General features: G+C 34.9%; 2 protein-coding genes across 5 annotated transcripts; one reads left to right on the forward strand and one right to left on the reverse strand.

Moving 5' to 3' along the window:
- The first annotated feature begins 1,526 nt into the window (after positions 1–1,526).
- Positions 1,527–6,560, forward strand: LOC105163746 (transcription factor GAMYB). 4 transcript variants are annotated; one of them, XM_011082196.3, is made up of 5 exons: positions 1,527–1,685; positions 2,118–2,211; positions 3,501–3,863; positions 4,868–5,849; positions 5,938–6,560. In XM_011082196.3, exons 3-5 carry the CDS (start codon positions 3,504–3,506, stop codon positions 6,207–6,209), a joined length of 1,614 nt encoding a protein of 537 aa, XP_011080498.1. In that variant the 5' UTR covers positions 1,527–1,685; positions 2,118–2,211; positions 3,501–3,503; the 3' UTR covers positions 6,210–6,560. The 4 variants fall into 4 exon arrangements, with proteins under 4 accessions (XP_011080498.1, XP_020549969.1, XP_011080497.1 ...); XM_011082197.3 differs by having other exon boundaries at positions 1,539–1,608; XM_020694310.2 differs by having other exon boundaries at positions 1,527–2,211.
- A 1,603-nt stretch (positions 6,561–8,163) lies between these two features.
- On the reverse strand, positions 8,164–15,113 carry LOC105163745 (BTB/POZ and MATH domain-containing protein 4). Its single transcript, XM_011082194.3, has 4 exons — positions 14,420–15,113; positions 9,993–10,338; positions 9,528–9,804; positions 8,164–8,640 (listed from the first exon to the last, which is right to left on the reverse strand). Exons 1-4 carry the CDS (start codon positions 14,818–14,820, stop codon positions 8,456–8,458), a joined length of 1,209 nt encoding a protein of 402 aa, XP_011080496.1. The 5' UTR covers positions 14,821–15,113; the 3' UTR covers positions 8,164–8,455.
- Positions 15,114–15,344: the final 231 nt, after the last annotated feature.

Genomic DNA, 15,344 nt, shown 5'->3' on the forward strand with positions numbered 1-15,344 from the left:
AAAATAAAAAAGTCAATATTTCAAAGGTTGTCCTAATTGCACTTTCCAGTCATGTCAATCCACCTATGTTGACCCCTGTGAACAAGACCAATTTAATTATTCAAATTTTCCATATTCTATTCACCCTTCATTTTTCCAAATATATTGTTGTCACTATATTTAAAAAAAAAATATCTTATTGTTGAACTCAACCCCTTTATTATTTTTTTATAGTCTACTCATACTAATATTACCATTAACCTGATTTTTTAATAGTCAAGTATTTATTTTTTCACTTGAACGTCACGAGTTCGATTTTATTGAAAATATACAGTTTGTTATTTTGTGTGGGTGTATTATGAGATAACGTACAACAGTTGATCCATAATACTTAATTAAATGAAAGTTGTGGAGCTTGTCACTTTACGTGGATGTATTATATTGGTGGGACTGTAATGACCAAATTGGGTATCGTCGTCAATGAGCTTTTGTGAAATAAATATACCATGACGGTTAGGTTCCCACTAAGGGGTAGCCACTACGGGTTCGTCCGAACCTAACTTGTTTTATTTTTATTTTTTTATTAATATATTTCATTTATTTAAATTTCAAGACATCAAAATGATAAAAACAATAGTTCAATTTAAGATTCATAATAATTGAACTTTATAGTAATATTGAGATTTGTCGCTCTAATTTCAATTAGTCCATGAGACTGAGTTTAATTGGACCCATTGATTAGATATAATTATATGATATTGCTAAATAATATATGGTTGTTATCGTTGTTAGTATTTTTTATATAATTATATTTAATATTGATGATTGTAGTAATAGTTCATCAATTTTATTTTTTAAAAAAAATCTAATTTGAATTAAGATTTCTAGTAATTGAATATGTTGAAATTGGTAACTCTGATTTTAATTTAAAATTTATAGTAATTAAACATTATAGTATTGTGAATTTAAATTATAGTAATCGAATATTATTGTATTGTGTATATGAAATTCATAACTTTTAATTTTGGTTTAAAATTTATAGTAATTGAAGATTATAGTATTGGGAATTTGAAATTTGTAACTATGTTTTCCCTAATTTAAACACAATCTAATTATAAACAATCATTAGATTTGTTAATTAATAACCATATATATAATTAAATTAATAAAACCCTAATCCTCCAAATTAATAATAATAATCCAAGAAAATTATGACAATTTTATAGTATTTAAAGCTTACATATAAATATAGTCTTTATATAGATAAAAATAAAATAAAATTTATAATTATTTAATTAAATTATTCGTTGGTATTAATTGAGTCAACATAACACTATTTTTAATTGTCAATTTTCCAATAAATTGGAAAAATAGAATAAAATCTCACGACGACGACCGCCACCACCCACCCTACCCTCGTCTCATATAAATATCAGAGTTTGGGGCAGTCTGGCTTCTGGTTTTCAGTTCATTTTCTCTCTCTCTCTCGCTCTTCGTTTTCTCTCTCATAACAGCACACACACTGAGGGGGGAGAGAGGGGGGTGTTGGGGGGGGGGGGGGTGGAGTACGGTGGAGGTGGGGAACTCTTTGAACACATAAGCATGGAAAATGTCTACAAAAAAGTGAAGGTGGGGTGGAGTGGAGTTACTGTTTGTTGGTGCTTGTGTGTGTTTTTTTGCTACAGCAAATGAATCTATGAAATGAGGTGTTGATCATTCCTCGAATCTCTCTCGTTCTTCTCTTGCCATCTAATTCTCTATTTTGGATTCATTTTTTTTTTCTTTTCGAATTTCACATCCCATTAGCTCACAACTCTCTCTCTCTCTCTCTATATATATATATCTAAATAAGTGGATCTTGGTTTCATCTATTCTTCACTGATCAAAAAATAGGGCTTCTCGGACTTTCTTGATTTTTCTATCTGGTTCTTCTAAACCATAAAAACAAAACAAGAATATCAAACCTTTTTTGGGTTCTTGAATTCACATTGTTCTCATTTTGTTTGCCCGTCAAAAAAATTTCAGCTGGTTTTATTTACATTTGTGTTTGTCAGTACAATTTGGGTTTGGAATTTTTTGACTTATTTTCTTAGTTTTTTCTTCTTCTGATATTAAAAAGTATATTCTTCCAAGAGCAGAAATCCGGGCTCTTGGATATCATCATAAGCTTTTGAGGGACTGATCACTTGTTGCAGCAGTAGTGCGTTGCATTTCCTTCTACAGTCTTCTGAGGTAGGGGATGCAACTGAGACCGTATTGATTAAATTATGGTTCTTTTGATTTCAGTTAATGCTTTTGCATGCGCATGCTTTTGTGACTGCCTGAATCGATGCTATTTTTGGTGAATAGGGATTCGGATTATCTACAGACAAATTATTCAACTGTCTAGTGCTGCTCTGGCTTTAAGATTTTTGGGCCCGATTGATCTTAAGTTAGGAACTTTATGCTTGTTGTTTACTCTATATTTGTTCCTTCGTAGAACTGAATTATATGCATTCAGAGAATTTGTGTTGTAGGTTCCACTCATTCAATAATGGTTTTCGTGTTTTTGACAAACTACATGAAGCTTTGTTTTGTGTGCAATGTCTTTGAGGATTATGCTTCCGGTTGCTGAAATAAAGAATTAGTGGCTTGTTCCACTCATTCAATAATGGTTTCGTGTTTTTGACAAACTACATGAAGCTTTGTTTTGTGTGCAATGTCTTTGAGGATTATGCTTCCGGTTGCTGAAATAAAGAATTAGTGGCTTGTTCATACTTGTTAGTCTTTATGCATATTCCATATTAAGTCTTCAGGGCAGCGGGCTAGCAGCAATTGGAAACCAGCATTGAACTTTTTCCATACTGATAGTTTGGGAAACATAAGTGTGACCTTTCAACCAATAGTCAAATCATCATGCTTGATATTTGTGCTATCACTCAGTAATTGGTGGATCTATGATGGTGCTCACTGTTGGATTGTTAGAATCTTCAGTGGATATTTTTGTGTTTTGAATTGCAGAAATCAGTGGAGATGTGCTCTGGATTCTCTGTTAGTCAACTTTGCCTCGGTTGCACAATGTTGTTTACCTAAACACTTTAGTTTGTTCTCTTACATCTTTAGTAAGCCTGACTCGTAATGGTTAGTGGGAGGATCACTACAAGAGTTACATGATAGTTGCCGGGTTTCCGTCGTTTGAGTTTGATGACGTGACATCTGAAAGTTTAAAGGGTTACATTGATCTCTTGGGAAACATCATTTATCTGTGAAAGAATTCAGAATTTTTTGTGTGCTGTCTCCTTTATGTTCTTGATCCTTGAGGCCACTTTATGTTATAATGCATAAACTCCTTGTTGTAGTTCTTTAATACTGCATCTTGCTCAAGTCTGTTTTTATATTCCAGATTTGATAAGAGCTCCTCTTTTATAAGTGAGATCCCATATTTATTTGATGTTGCACTTTTGCTGTTTTGGTATGAGTACGCAGTTTCTTTGTGTATCATGTGTTCTACAAATTCATTTCTTTGTTTATTATCAAATTAGGCAATGAGCATGACAAGTGAAAGCAATGAAAGGAGTATGCCCAAGAATGGTGTAGATTCACCAGCTGCTGATGATGCTAACAGTGGAGGATATGTAGGTGGGCATGGTCCTTTGAAGAAAGGTCCCTGGACTTCTGCAGAGGATGCAATTTTGGTTGAATATGTCACCAAACATGGGGAGGGAAACTGGAATGCAGTTCAGAAGCATTCAGGGCTTGCCCGCTGTGGAAAAAGTTGTCGCTTGAGGTGGGCAAATCACCTTAGACCAGATCTGAAGAAAGGTGCATTTAGTCCGGAGGAGGAGCGTCTTATCATTGAACTTCATGCCAAGATGGGAAATAAATGGGCTCGAATGGCTGCTGAGGTGTGCATCTCTCTTTCACTCCCTTCTCATTTAGTGATTGTGTTTTTCATTTGTAAACTATTTGTTGCATTCATTCCGTTTCTTAAATTTCTGTTTCCTGCAAATGAGATTCTGAAACATTTTATGGGAACGTTGTCATAGTGGAATCTGTGTAAGAAGGTATCCTACCGTGATGCTTCAGATTGAAATTTACAAAAGTAGGATCCTCTTTCCATAAAAATCAATTGTCAATTCTAAAAATCAGCTCTTTTCATGCCACCATAAAATGATGATCAGAGTACAGTATATTTAGAGCGACGTGCTGTATCTGAGCTGGTTTGAGATATTCTGCTTCAAACTTTTCTTGCATCTCATGAAATATAGAACCCCATATTGGTAAGTGTTTTATCTTGTCCTAAAATGTGCATTAAGTGGATTGAAAATGTTTATTTGGAATTAAAACGACTAAACTGTTACTAGTGTGCAAGCTATGCTTTTCTGAGATGAAACGCAGTTGTTATGTGCATGTGTTATGTGTTTGACTTTGTCAGATAATAACGTGGCCATTCTAAGTGAGGAAATGATATGCTCAATAAAGTTGTGCTTTACAGTTTATAGTCCAGGTTACTCATTAGATAAATATATGCTGTTTATTTATATATTTTGGCAGTCATCTTTACGATGATTGACTATTTACAATGGTCCCTTATGATGCGGTGTTTTCGCGCTTGCCTTAAAATGTCAGTTTTATCATCTGAGAGCAACTGCCTTTCTACGGAACCTGCTTGGATTCTGATTATGTGACAAGAAAGTTCCATGGTGTCATTCAAATATGTGGCTTTTATAGTGTGTGTGTGGTTTTCTATTGTCATCCAAATAGTCAGTTCTAATGTGTGATATAGGTTTTATACTGACATTATATATGGTGTATCTTAACTTCACACCTCTAGAAGAGCTATGGCACTAAACAAACTTCGGCAGGTCAACTTCTTGTCCTCATTATGTCTCTTTGTTTGCTATTTTAGTTGCCTGGCCGCACAGATAACGAGATAAAAAACTATTGGAACACTAGAATCAAGAGAAGACAGCGTGCAGGCTTACCTATCTATCCACCTGATATCAGTTTAAGGCCGTCAAAAGAGAACCAACAAAGTGATGATATAAGTAGTTTCTCATCTGGGGATTCACATTATCCAGACTTCATGCCTGTAAACAACTTTGAGATTCCAGCTGTCGAATTCAAGAACTTGGAACTGAATCAGCAGTTGTATCCACCAGCACTTCTTGATATTCCAGCTACTGGCTTGCTTGATGTTCCTGCAAGTAGCCTGCTGGCACAAGGTCTTCCCCCTTCTTACCCAAATAAGTCTTTGCTCTCAACAATTCATCCATCCAAGCGGCTTCGAGGGTCAGAACCATTGTTCCCAGGTTTGTGTGCCACAATGGGCAATTCCATCCCAGGCAGGAGTCAATATCAAAATGATGGTCCTATGCAGATTGCTCAATCTTTTATAAACTCTTCTGCATATGACCATACATCATTTTCAAGTGTTCTTTCTGGCAGCCATGCCATTCTAAATGGCAATCCTTCTTCTTCGGAGCCTGATTGGGCAATGAAGTTGGAGCTCCCTTCACTCCAAACTCAAGTCGGCGGTTGGGGATCACCCTCTTCCCCATTGCCTAACCTTGAGTCTGTTGATACTTTGATCCAAACACCTCCAACTGAACATACTCTGTCATACGATCATCCACCCAGAAACAGTGGCCTATTGGATGCTGTACTGTATGAATCACAAACTATGAAACAGCCAAAGTACAGCTCACATCTGGCAGATATGCTCGTCGATATAATGGATACTTCATCTCAATATTTCCACGAGACGGACTGGGAAGCATATGGCGAGTCAACCACTCCTTTAGGTCATTCTTCTTCGTCAATATTCAGTGAGAGTACACCCACCAATGGGAATTCATTTGATGAACCCCAATCTGTAGAGACAATACCAGGTCCGGAGATTTAACTCCTCTATCTTATGTTTTCCTTCTCTTTCTTTTGGTTAGGTTATGTTAATGCAATGCCTTTTTTGGATTGAAGGATGTAAACTTGAAGAAACCATGCAATCTGACAATAAGGCCGAGACAACAAACAATATGATCTTCAGCAGGCCAGATCTGTTGCCTGCCTCTGATTGTTATAGTCTGAGCGAAGGACCCACCATGGACCATTCCTTGTTGAAAGATGCTATAGGGACCCTTCTGGTTGATGATCTGAGTAGGGATTGCAAGCAAACGGAAACTTCCGCTACTTCAGCACCTCAATGTTGTGGGCATGATTCTTGTGCTTGGAATGCGATGTCTACCGTCTAATCATTTTCACATCATGGAATGAACGATCAAACTTGAATTGCCTTTGGGCACAACCTTTATTCAACATGGTTTCTTGTGCTGCAAAAGGTTCTCTAGGCTGTGTCTAGAATACTAGGAAGCAATGGGCTTAATAAATTGTGAACAAATCCTGATACTTGGTTGGGATGTATAGGCAAACTGACATTTGCACATTTTGTATGTGTTGCGAGAGAGTCGCATGCCTTTTTTTAGTTGGCGGAATTTTATCTTTGGTTTTGTATTGATGCCGAAGTTCACAATTCAAGATGTGATGGTTGTTCAACATTCAAGTCAAAACTAGTAGAATTAAAGCGTGAGGCATAATTTTCATTTTTTTTTTGTTCTTCCGTTCTTAAATAATATGTTAACAAAATAGGCAGATATATGTTCGTTTGAAATTTAAATGTCTATGTACCACGATAAGCCGATCTGAAGAAAGAAAATGAACAAATAAGCAAAAATATTTTAATGAGAAAATATTTAATCAGTATATTTTATTAATTTTTATTTGAGGAATGCATTTGTAATTTTTCAAACAATGAAATCGTATTTGTAATTATTTTGAGAAATAGTTGTACTAATAATGATGCAATAAGTTGTAATCAAGTTAGTTAATCTAACTCTAAGTTATTTTAAAGTTAAGTTATAAAATAAATTTGACAAAATCCAACATATCTTTAGCATATCCAAGCACATCTCATATAGAAAAATATAATATTTTATTTAAAATACCAAATATATGTACATTATTTTTAACTAGCATCTAATAATACATTGCTAAAACAAACCATATTTTGAATTGAACTTGAGCATGAAAATAAATCTTCTCTAGAATAATAAATTATACAATATTAATCTACTTACATCACATTAAATTTTTTAACAAGAATACAAATACACATTTTGCCAAATTGCTTATTCAGAACTTTCAAAATACTACAATAAAGTATATATCTTTAAATAGAAATTGAATTTGTCAGTATTTTTCATTCTTCTCGGACCAAAACTTTAATTTTCAACACTATATATAATATGAATAAGTTTGAAATAGAAATTTTAAAAGAATTATCAAAACAATAAAAGCATTAACTCAGAACAATTTTTGTTCCTCCGTTGAATTGTAGAATTTATTATGTTTTTCGATTTTCTTACTACAAGTAAAATTTAAAACTTCAATTTTTCTTTTTTCCCTATGACTTATTCTTTCTCCAATTCAAGATTTTTGGAGTATTAACTTATTTTGGAAATTTTGGTCTTCACAAGGGAAAAAAAAAAAAAAAGGTTTGAGGAACATAAAACAAAGGGCAAATAGATGAATGAAGACATGTTGTGCCAAGAACAGCAGAGTTTCTTGCAGCCAAAAAATCTCGAGGTGTGAGCCACTTAGACCTCATAATACTCATTTACTTTGTGACATTCGTTATTTGGGTGACAAAATTAAAAAAAGAATATATCCCGTATTAATTATACTATATTTAATTAGGTTGTTCGGGTTGAGTTATTCAACCAAAAAAATAACTATTATCAGACTCTTGGATTAGAATTGGGCATCTGTAAAGCAAAGTAACACCTTACTTGAATGTGTTGAACGGCTTATACAATCTAAATGACCTCAGGAAATGGCTGGCTGAGACCAACATCAATGTAGCTTTGCAAAGGTGAACAATGTGCCAATTGCAGTGAAATGATTCTTGTGCACCTTGACCAGTGCTGAGAACTTAGCATGACACTACGACAAACGTAGCACGAGTATCATGCCAAACATCATGACTGGTAAAAATGAAAAACCTGTTGTTTTTGCATGTGGATTCCAACAGGTTTGCCTGTTTTTACTGAATATGAATCAATCACCCAGAAACAGGGAGGCAGGGGATAGAGCAGCAGCATAAGGAGAAGTAAATCAGAAAAGATAGTGAATTGCAGTGTAGAAGCAGCAGCAGCAGCAAAAGCAAACCATATTTTCCACAAGATGAAAACAATCCATCTTAGGCATTTTGCAGCGTCTGAGGTACATAATTGTTATGGATGAATTCCATATCTAAGATGGATCTACTGAAAAAGAGCTTAATCACAAAACATTACAAAAAATCTAAAACAATGCAATTAATTTCCGTTGCATTTCGACTTTCATTTGTCAAATTTCAACTATGAAACACTTCCTTTTACACAATTCGAAGGTATTTGTTACATGATATTCATTACAGAGAAGAACAAGCATCAGTTACCTATCAAGTCCGTTGCCTTACCCTCCTGCCACCCGTATCACCACCATCAGAGAGCTGGGCCCAAACACTTCGAGACTTGCTACCACTGCTACAATCCTCATCGCAGCCAGCCACAGTCTTCAAAATCTCGGACTGCAGAGCTGGGCAACTTTCTTTAAGATATTCAAAGCCATCTGAGCGCATAACAGCTGCAACAGAATAATAAAGGAGAGATGTCATAGATAGACCTTTCTTTAACATAAGAAACACCAACATTGTGCAAACATGTAAGGTGAAGCACTAGATTGATGACCTTACAGATTTAACCTTTTTCTAAAAAGTAGAGCAGTCTCATGCTACCCAATTAACCACACTGAAAGTTTCTATACACTTCTTTTGGAATTATAGGGAAGTCCCCACCTACAAAGATATCATGAAAATCATTCCAAGTTCTGATATTTGGTACATCTTTCAATAAAACGAACTCACAGAAGAGCTTTATTAGCAATACAGTATCGGAGTCTACACACGTAAAATAATTCTTATCACTATATCAATTTACATGATTAGGCGAAAGAAATCAATTGTCTTATGAACAAATCTTACAGGTTTCCATCATATTTACAGGATCTTACAGAAACCTTCCCAAAATACCTCGGTCTTAAGAAAAATACAAAAAAATCAAAATTTCAACTAAGCATATCTGCCAGTTCACTCATGATACTATCATTACAATAAGGATAGTGCGATGATGTCAATGACATAGGTTAATGAATCAAACAAGGTACACCAAGAACATGTACCACGTATCAACAAAACCTGAAACTTTTGCCAAGCCAGGACCAGATAGTTTAGTTCATCTGAAACTGCATTATTACACTAACATGTCAATTTCTGTTGCTGTTATTGCCAGCCAGAAGCATGTTGAGATATCATGAGCAAGACAAACAAACATATTCGGGTGTCAGCTCTGACAAGAGTCTGTCACCAATTTCTCATCACCACCCTGGGGCAAGTTCAATAGAACACCCAAGTAGAATCTCTTCTTCGTCGAACAATAAACAATAAATGTTTAAACTGGTCACATCTCATATACCTGCTAGGTTCTCAGCAGCAAATCTAAGACAAATAGCTTTCAATTCTGCAGCATGAAAACGTTCTGCCAAAGCAAGTGTTTGTGCAACAGAATTTACAGATATATACTTGCAAAGACGAGATTCGCACACCCGTCTCAGTCTTGCTAAATCATAACGATCAGCTGCTGCCAGCAACTTTGCAGTTAACGTGTCAGTTATCAAGGGAGATGAAGAAGAGCTCGATGCTACCAGCTCATCTTCAACTAAGGCATCTCTATATATAAAGTGCAGCATCGCCTGTCACAGATCATGAAACTTCAGTATGCTCGTCCAATCAAGAAAAGAAAAAATTCATTTATTTTGTCAATCTAAAAGGAAAATGTTGCATTAGCTAGAAATTAACCAAAACAGGTGTTAGCAATTTAAAGAACTATGTATTTATTCTGACAGACCTAAGAGCGGATCAAAACACAAAATCTACTAACCTCAAAAACTTTAGGTTCCATGTCCGGTACCATAATCTCTTGCTCATCACTGTCCAATCCTTCAAAAAGTTCTGAAAGAAATATGGAGGAACGGGCAGCTAATACCAACTTGTGGGCATGAAATTTCTCCCCAGCCACATTAAAAATAATATCAGAACCTTCCATATTTTCCAGCAGCGTACCAAAATCTGACCCAATATCAGAATCTGGAACCTGAATTGAGTGTAATCTTGAACAATCGATGGCAGAAACTACGACCCCAACGGTACAGTTGATCTTCAAGCAATCATCTTTAAGATAGTCTGAAGTTTCAAGCATGGCTCTCCTGAAAAAACGCTTATATCCCCTGTGTTTAAGTTTTTGGGAAAAACAAGAAATGAAAATTATTTTTTGGCAAGGCAATAGGGCAACACTATTTCTTAAACTATTTAAAAGAGATTTGAAGAGTTGCAAATTTGAAAAGAGAAGATACATCCAGAACTTCTCGTTTTACTGCATGCATCATAAATTTGGACTGCATAAGAACCGGTTAAAGGCTATCTAAAATTCACCAGAGAAATTCATTTAACTTAGTTATCTAGATAAGCACAAGCATAACTTCGCATAGAAATTAACAGCAACTGATCTTTTAGTTTCTCTTAGACTGTATACCAACCTAACTGCACCATATGAACAAAAAAACTTGTCAAAAGATTTTAATTCTGGGTTGCATTGTCTGTTGAATGCTAGTCACTAATTGCAATTATACTGGAATATATATCATCATAAAAGTGATAATAAGAATAAATTGCTAAGTTATTAAATAACAAAGATAGTTTACAAAAACCAGTTTACTACCCTAAGACAATTATTTTTGAATTCAAATAAACATTTATAGTGATTATTATCTACTCCACATACAAAAGAGAGAAAATCAGATATCAAAGCCTCTTCACTAAAATAATGTCTGTTTCCAATTTGTCAACGAAATACCACATGCTTCCAGATGTACTCATTATCTTTTATTCCGAGTATCTCTGTACACAGAGATGCATTTTAAACATGTTTATCTCTGTACTTGTACTCATTACATTTCTTCCAGAGATCCATTTTAGTAAACCTTGACATGAATCAGAATATTTACAATCTACAAACTTGCAACACACAGATGCACGCATTAACAGCATTTTCAGTTATAAGTTATAACCATAAAAATCTGTAATTGAGAAGATTAATCATAACATGCCACAAAGGCAAAAATATGAACTTATAGTATTTCTCACCCGAAACCCACCCAAAAGCTTCAAATCTATAATACACTAAGGTACTACCCAAGTAACCCAACTTTAGTTTGCCCTTGTATAAATTCCATAACCAGTAGAACCATTGGACTAGAATTACTTAATTCATCACTGATGGCAACAAGTCAGGGTTGGGCAAGGCTAGCACCTCAGGAACTAACCAGCCAAAGGTTTTTGTGAGTCAGGGGTTGCGCAAGGTTCGCCAACACCTAGGACTAGTGGTGGCAATATGGGTTGAAACTCATGGTTCCAACCCAACCGACCTAGTTCCGGGGTGGGTTGCGTTTAAGATTTTTTAACTTGTGTCCAACATGGGTTGTGTTTAATTAAATTTCAACTATATCGTGGATATTATAGGGGTCCTAAATGGGTTTTTATCATGTTTAATTTTATTAGTCAATCAAATCTCATTAGTAATGATATCTTGCAATTGATGAAAGATGTAACCATAATCATGACTTCAATGTGGGCTGTGTGTTTAATTAAGTCCAACTAGATCACAAGTCCTATATGGTTTCTAATGGGTCCTAAATGGCTCTCATCATATTTATTTCCTTTTAGTCAATCAAAATATTTTTTTTTATTTTTAAATATTGATAAAAAAAATATTATTTTAATAATATTATGACTGAAGATGCTACTATACTCTGATTATACAAGTATTTCTCTTAAATTTCTTTTAAAACTTTAAAATTGTAATATTCTATAATAAATATATTTTCATCTGTCTTTAAAAAAAAAAAGTATGACAGACCTCTAATTTCTGGAAACTAGTAAATTATTGCTTTTTACGGGTGCTCAGTCTACAAAATCATATCAAACAGAATCTAACCAATATTGTGCTAAATAAAAAAATGGGGAGAAATATTTTGAGAAATATGAAATGCTAACAATTCATGATTATATTTGATATCATAACAACACATATAACTTGCTAAAAACTAGTAGACAAGATTTGATGGTGGTTCAAAATTTTCAACCCCCCTGGCCTGCGAACCCGTTGGATGTGGGAATCGCCTCCCAAAAATATTAAAAAGAAATAGTAGGGGTTGGGTTTGGATCAGAAGAAGATAAACCAAAGAACAGCCACGAGATCTATTTGTAGTTCTAAAAACTATTGCAATTGGGGCGTACTCAGTCTGTACCTATTGCAATGACTACCTCCCATATTCAGTGTTTGTTTTAATTCAATCACTTCTTCATCCAAAAGCAGCAGAACGAACCAAATATTATCATGCATGCCCCACAACAAACAATATGCAAAATAATCAACAGAAGATGGAATAAATTAAAAAATGAAGGCAAAAGTTCTGCCAGAATTTCAATGTTATAAAAACCATACTAGTTATTTCGGGATTGCTTGTTCATAATGCACAAGGCATGTAATGACTCAGAGCGTTCTAAGGTATATTGATAAGAAATTATCAAATTGACCCAAAAAATGGTTACCAGAGATTGTACATAAACTAATTGCAAAATATAAAATAAACATCATGCATTATCAATTGGATTTAACTTCACAAATAAGATATTTTATGGGTTTGCTTAGCTGACATTTCTTCACCATATTGATGCTTACAACAGTCACAAAACAATCATAAATGGAGAGGGCTCGATCTCCACCGAAATGTTGCAAGTTGCAAGTATCTTCTTCAAATTAAAGTACATTGAATCTTGTTAATTTGCTAAGTTAAATAAAAAAAAGATGCAGTTAATTCAATAAAAGTTGCCCCCGAAAGGTGTCTTTTGGTCAAATAGGTCCAATTAGACCTCACAGGCAACCTGTTTATCCAAATTATTCTACATCTCCTACTCATATATAATAGCTAGACCTACAGTGGTGATTTCACATAAGCAAATTGTCGTGTGACCATAAAGCATATAAACTAAAAGTTTTGATCATACAGCAGTTAAGAATAGAGAGCAACTCCAATTGTTAAAATATGAAGATACTTTATCTCATTATTCCATAGATTTCTTCAACTACACTAGCAAACATATCCCTTACCTTCGAAGAGCATACTTAATATGCAAAAAATATTGTCCAGAACAACTAAGTTAGATATAATTAGTCAGCTAGTGAATACATGTTTGATGTCAGTAGAAGACAGTCTTTTCCTATTCGCATATCTCAACTTTAGTATAGTCATTTCTTAGACATCCCACATTACCAAATCATTCATAGCAGTGATGGCACACTAATTGCAACACTTAAATAAAGCATAAAGAAATAGTTGAAGGCTTGAAGCTCAAAAGGATATAATATAGAGCCAATATACCTCCAGGTCTCATACAATGAAAAAGTGGGAACCCATCTTCTCCTTACCCAAAGGGTCTTATTAGCATGGGCAGTAAGAAATACGATGTTGCTTTCTTACCAACTGGAAGCGTATGTTGCGTATTATACGATAACATAACTTACAAATCTTAGTTCAAGTGTATCTCAACACTTAAATTCTCTTACTGGTTGTCCGCCACAAGCATACCAATCGCAATAAAACTCAGTATGGCTACTAGAAAAGTTCTAGGAAATGCATTTCAATCACAATCTCTAATAATCTCATCTTAGTAAGTTAAAAAGTTATTTCTACGATTTTTTCCTCTAGTAAAATTCATATTATCTAAGTTATACTGCCTCATCTCTATATGCTAATCAATAAATTTGCTCTTATTACCGAGTCATGGCAGATTGTTGGACTTAATTCATCTTGAATTCCACTATTGTTTCATTCAACAGAAATCAAAAAATGACCTTACTGGAAAATAACAACAATAGATCCCATAAAACTCTCCAGTTCCAAATCATAAATTGATCACCTAACATTAGCAAATTCTTCAACTATACTCACCAAACATGTAACTTCCCCTTATATGGAGGAAAAAGAACAAAGTCAACGAAAAGGTAACATAATTCTCTTCTAATTTCCAGACTAAACATGGTAAGATCATTCCTGAAATGAATTCATAAAGATTGTCCCCCATTTTCAAGAGAAACACATCCACATTAGCACGAAGCATGTAAATTACAGCATTCAGTTTGAATATTCATAAAGAGCCTGCGGACCCAAAAAAAAGGGGAAACTTTTCCTCGCACAAAATCTAAGTGCATCAAAAAACAGAAATTGAACAGGATAAGAAAGACGTTACCACATGCTGCCACGGTATTTAAGCGTGTACGGACCACTCTCAAGCGATCTATCGAAATGGCTATGCACTTTATGCTTCCCTTTCCCGCTCTGGTCAACAAGAGTCAACTCAAACAACGCCCTGACGTCGGTGCCCTCGCTCGCCAACGCAATGAAAACCGATACGTAAGTGGAATTATCCTCAGGATTCTTACCGTCGGGGTAAAAGTAAATCGCCCATTTATAGCCTCCAACGGTAAACTCATCGCTGGCTATGTGTTTGCCAACGCCCATGCCTTTGGCCAGAGAGTATCCCTGGATCACGAAGCGGTGCGAGCCGTTTATCGTCTCGGTTACGGAGCGGGAGCTCGTAGGGGAAATCAACGGATTCTGGCTCGGATTCTTTTCGGGTGTTTCTGACATTTTCCGAGGCCCAGATTTTCGTAATATTCTTCTTCTCTGATATCAGGGGAAACGCATTGGAATTGGAGAGAGGTAAAGAAGAAAATGAGGGAATTGGGTTTTAGAGAGAGAGAGAGAGAGAGGGAAAGTTGGTTAGGGTTTTTGGTCCAAATTTGGTTGTAAAATTTGTATGGTGGTCGGAATTATTGGTGGGGAAGAAGAGAGGCGATTAATTGGATTGGGGGCGACGAGGACAAGGACGAGGAGAGCTTTTTCGAGCCGAGGAATTATATCATTCTTATCGTTGATTATACATACACTCGTTCATACACACTATCTCTATTTTTTACATAAATCATTTATTTTAATTTGAAAACTTATGGTGCCAAAAATAAAATATGAATATGTTAGAGTACTAAAAGTGAAATTATCCCAATTAAACTACCTTATCTATATAGACTTTGACTCACTATGATTAAGATATGTAGTTGCTGAATGCTGATGCATTTGTTCAAATTTATTTCAATGTTTAGTGATATCATTAA

Source organism: Sesamum indicum, linkage group LG6 (genome assembly GCF_026168435.1).
Source record: "Sesamum indicum cultivar Baizhima isolate 11 linkage group LG6, ASM2616843v1, whole genome shotgun sequence".
Classification (NCBI taxonomy): Eukaryota; Viridiplantae; Streptophyta; class Magnoliopsida; order Lamiales; family Pedaliaceae; genus Sesamum; species Sesamum indicum.

Bases quoted from the DNA above. Each gene is read 5' to 3' on its own strand.
- LOC105163746 (XM_011082195.3), top strand. From the start codon at position 1,582: ATGGAAAATGTCTACAAAAAAGTGAAG. The intron at 1,609-3,500 runs GTGGGGTGGAGT...TTATCAAATTAG, and splicing joins ATGTCTACAAAAAAGTGAAG to GCAATGAGCATGACAAGTGA. The intron at 3,864-4,867 runs GTGTGCATCTCT...TTGCTATTTTAG, and splicing joins GGGCTCGAATGGCTGCTGAG to TTGCCTGGCCGCACAGATAA.
- LOC105163745 (XM_011082194.3), bottom strand. From the start codon at position 14,820: ATGTCAGAAACACCCGAAAAGAATCCGAGCCAGAATCCGTTGATTTCC. The intron at 9,805-9,992 runs GTTAGTAGATTT...GATCTGTGACAG, and splicing joins TGGAACCTAAAGTTTTTGAG to GCGATGCTGCACTTTATATA. The intron at 8,641-9,527 runs GTATATGAGATG...ATTCTGTTGCAG, and splicing joins TGCTGCTGAGAACCTAGCAG to CTGTTATGCGCTCAGATGGC.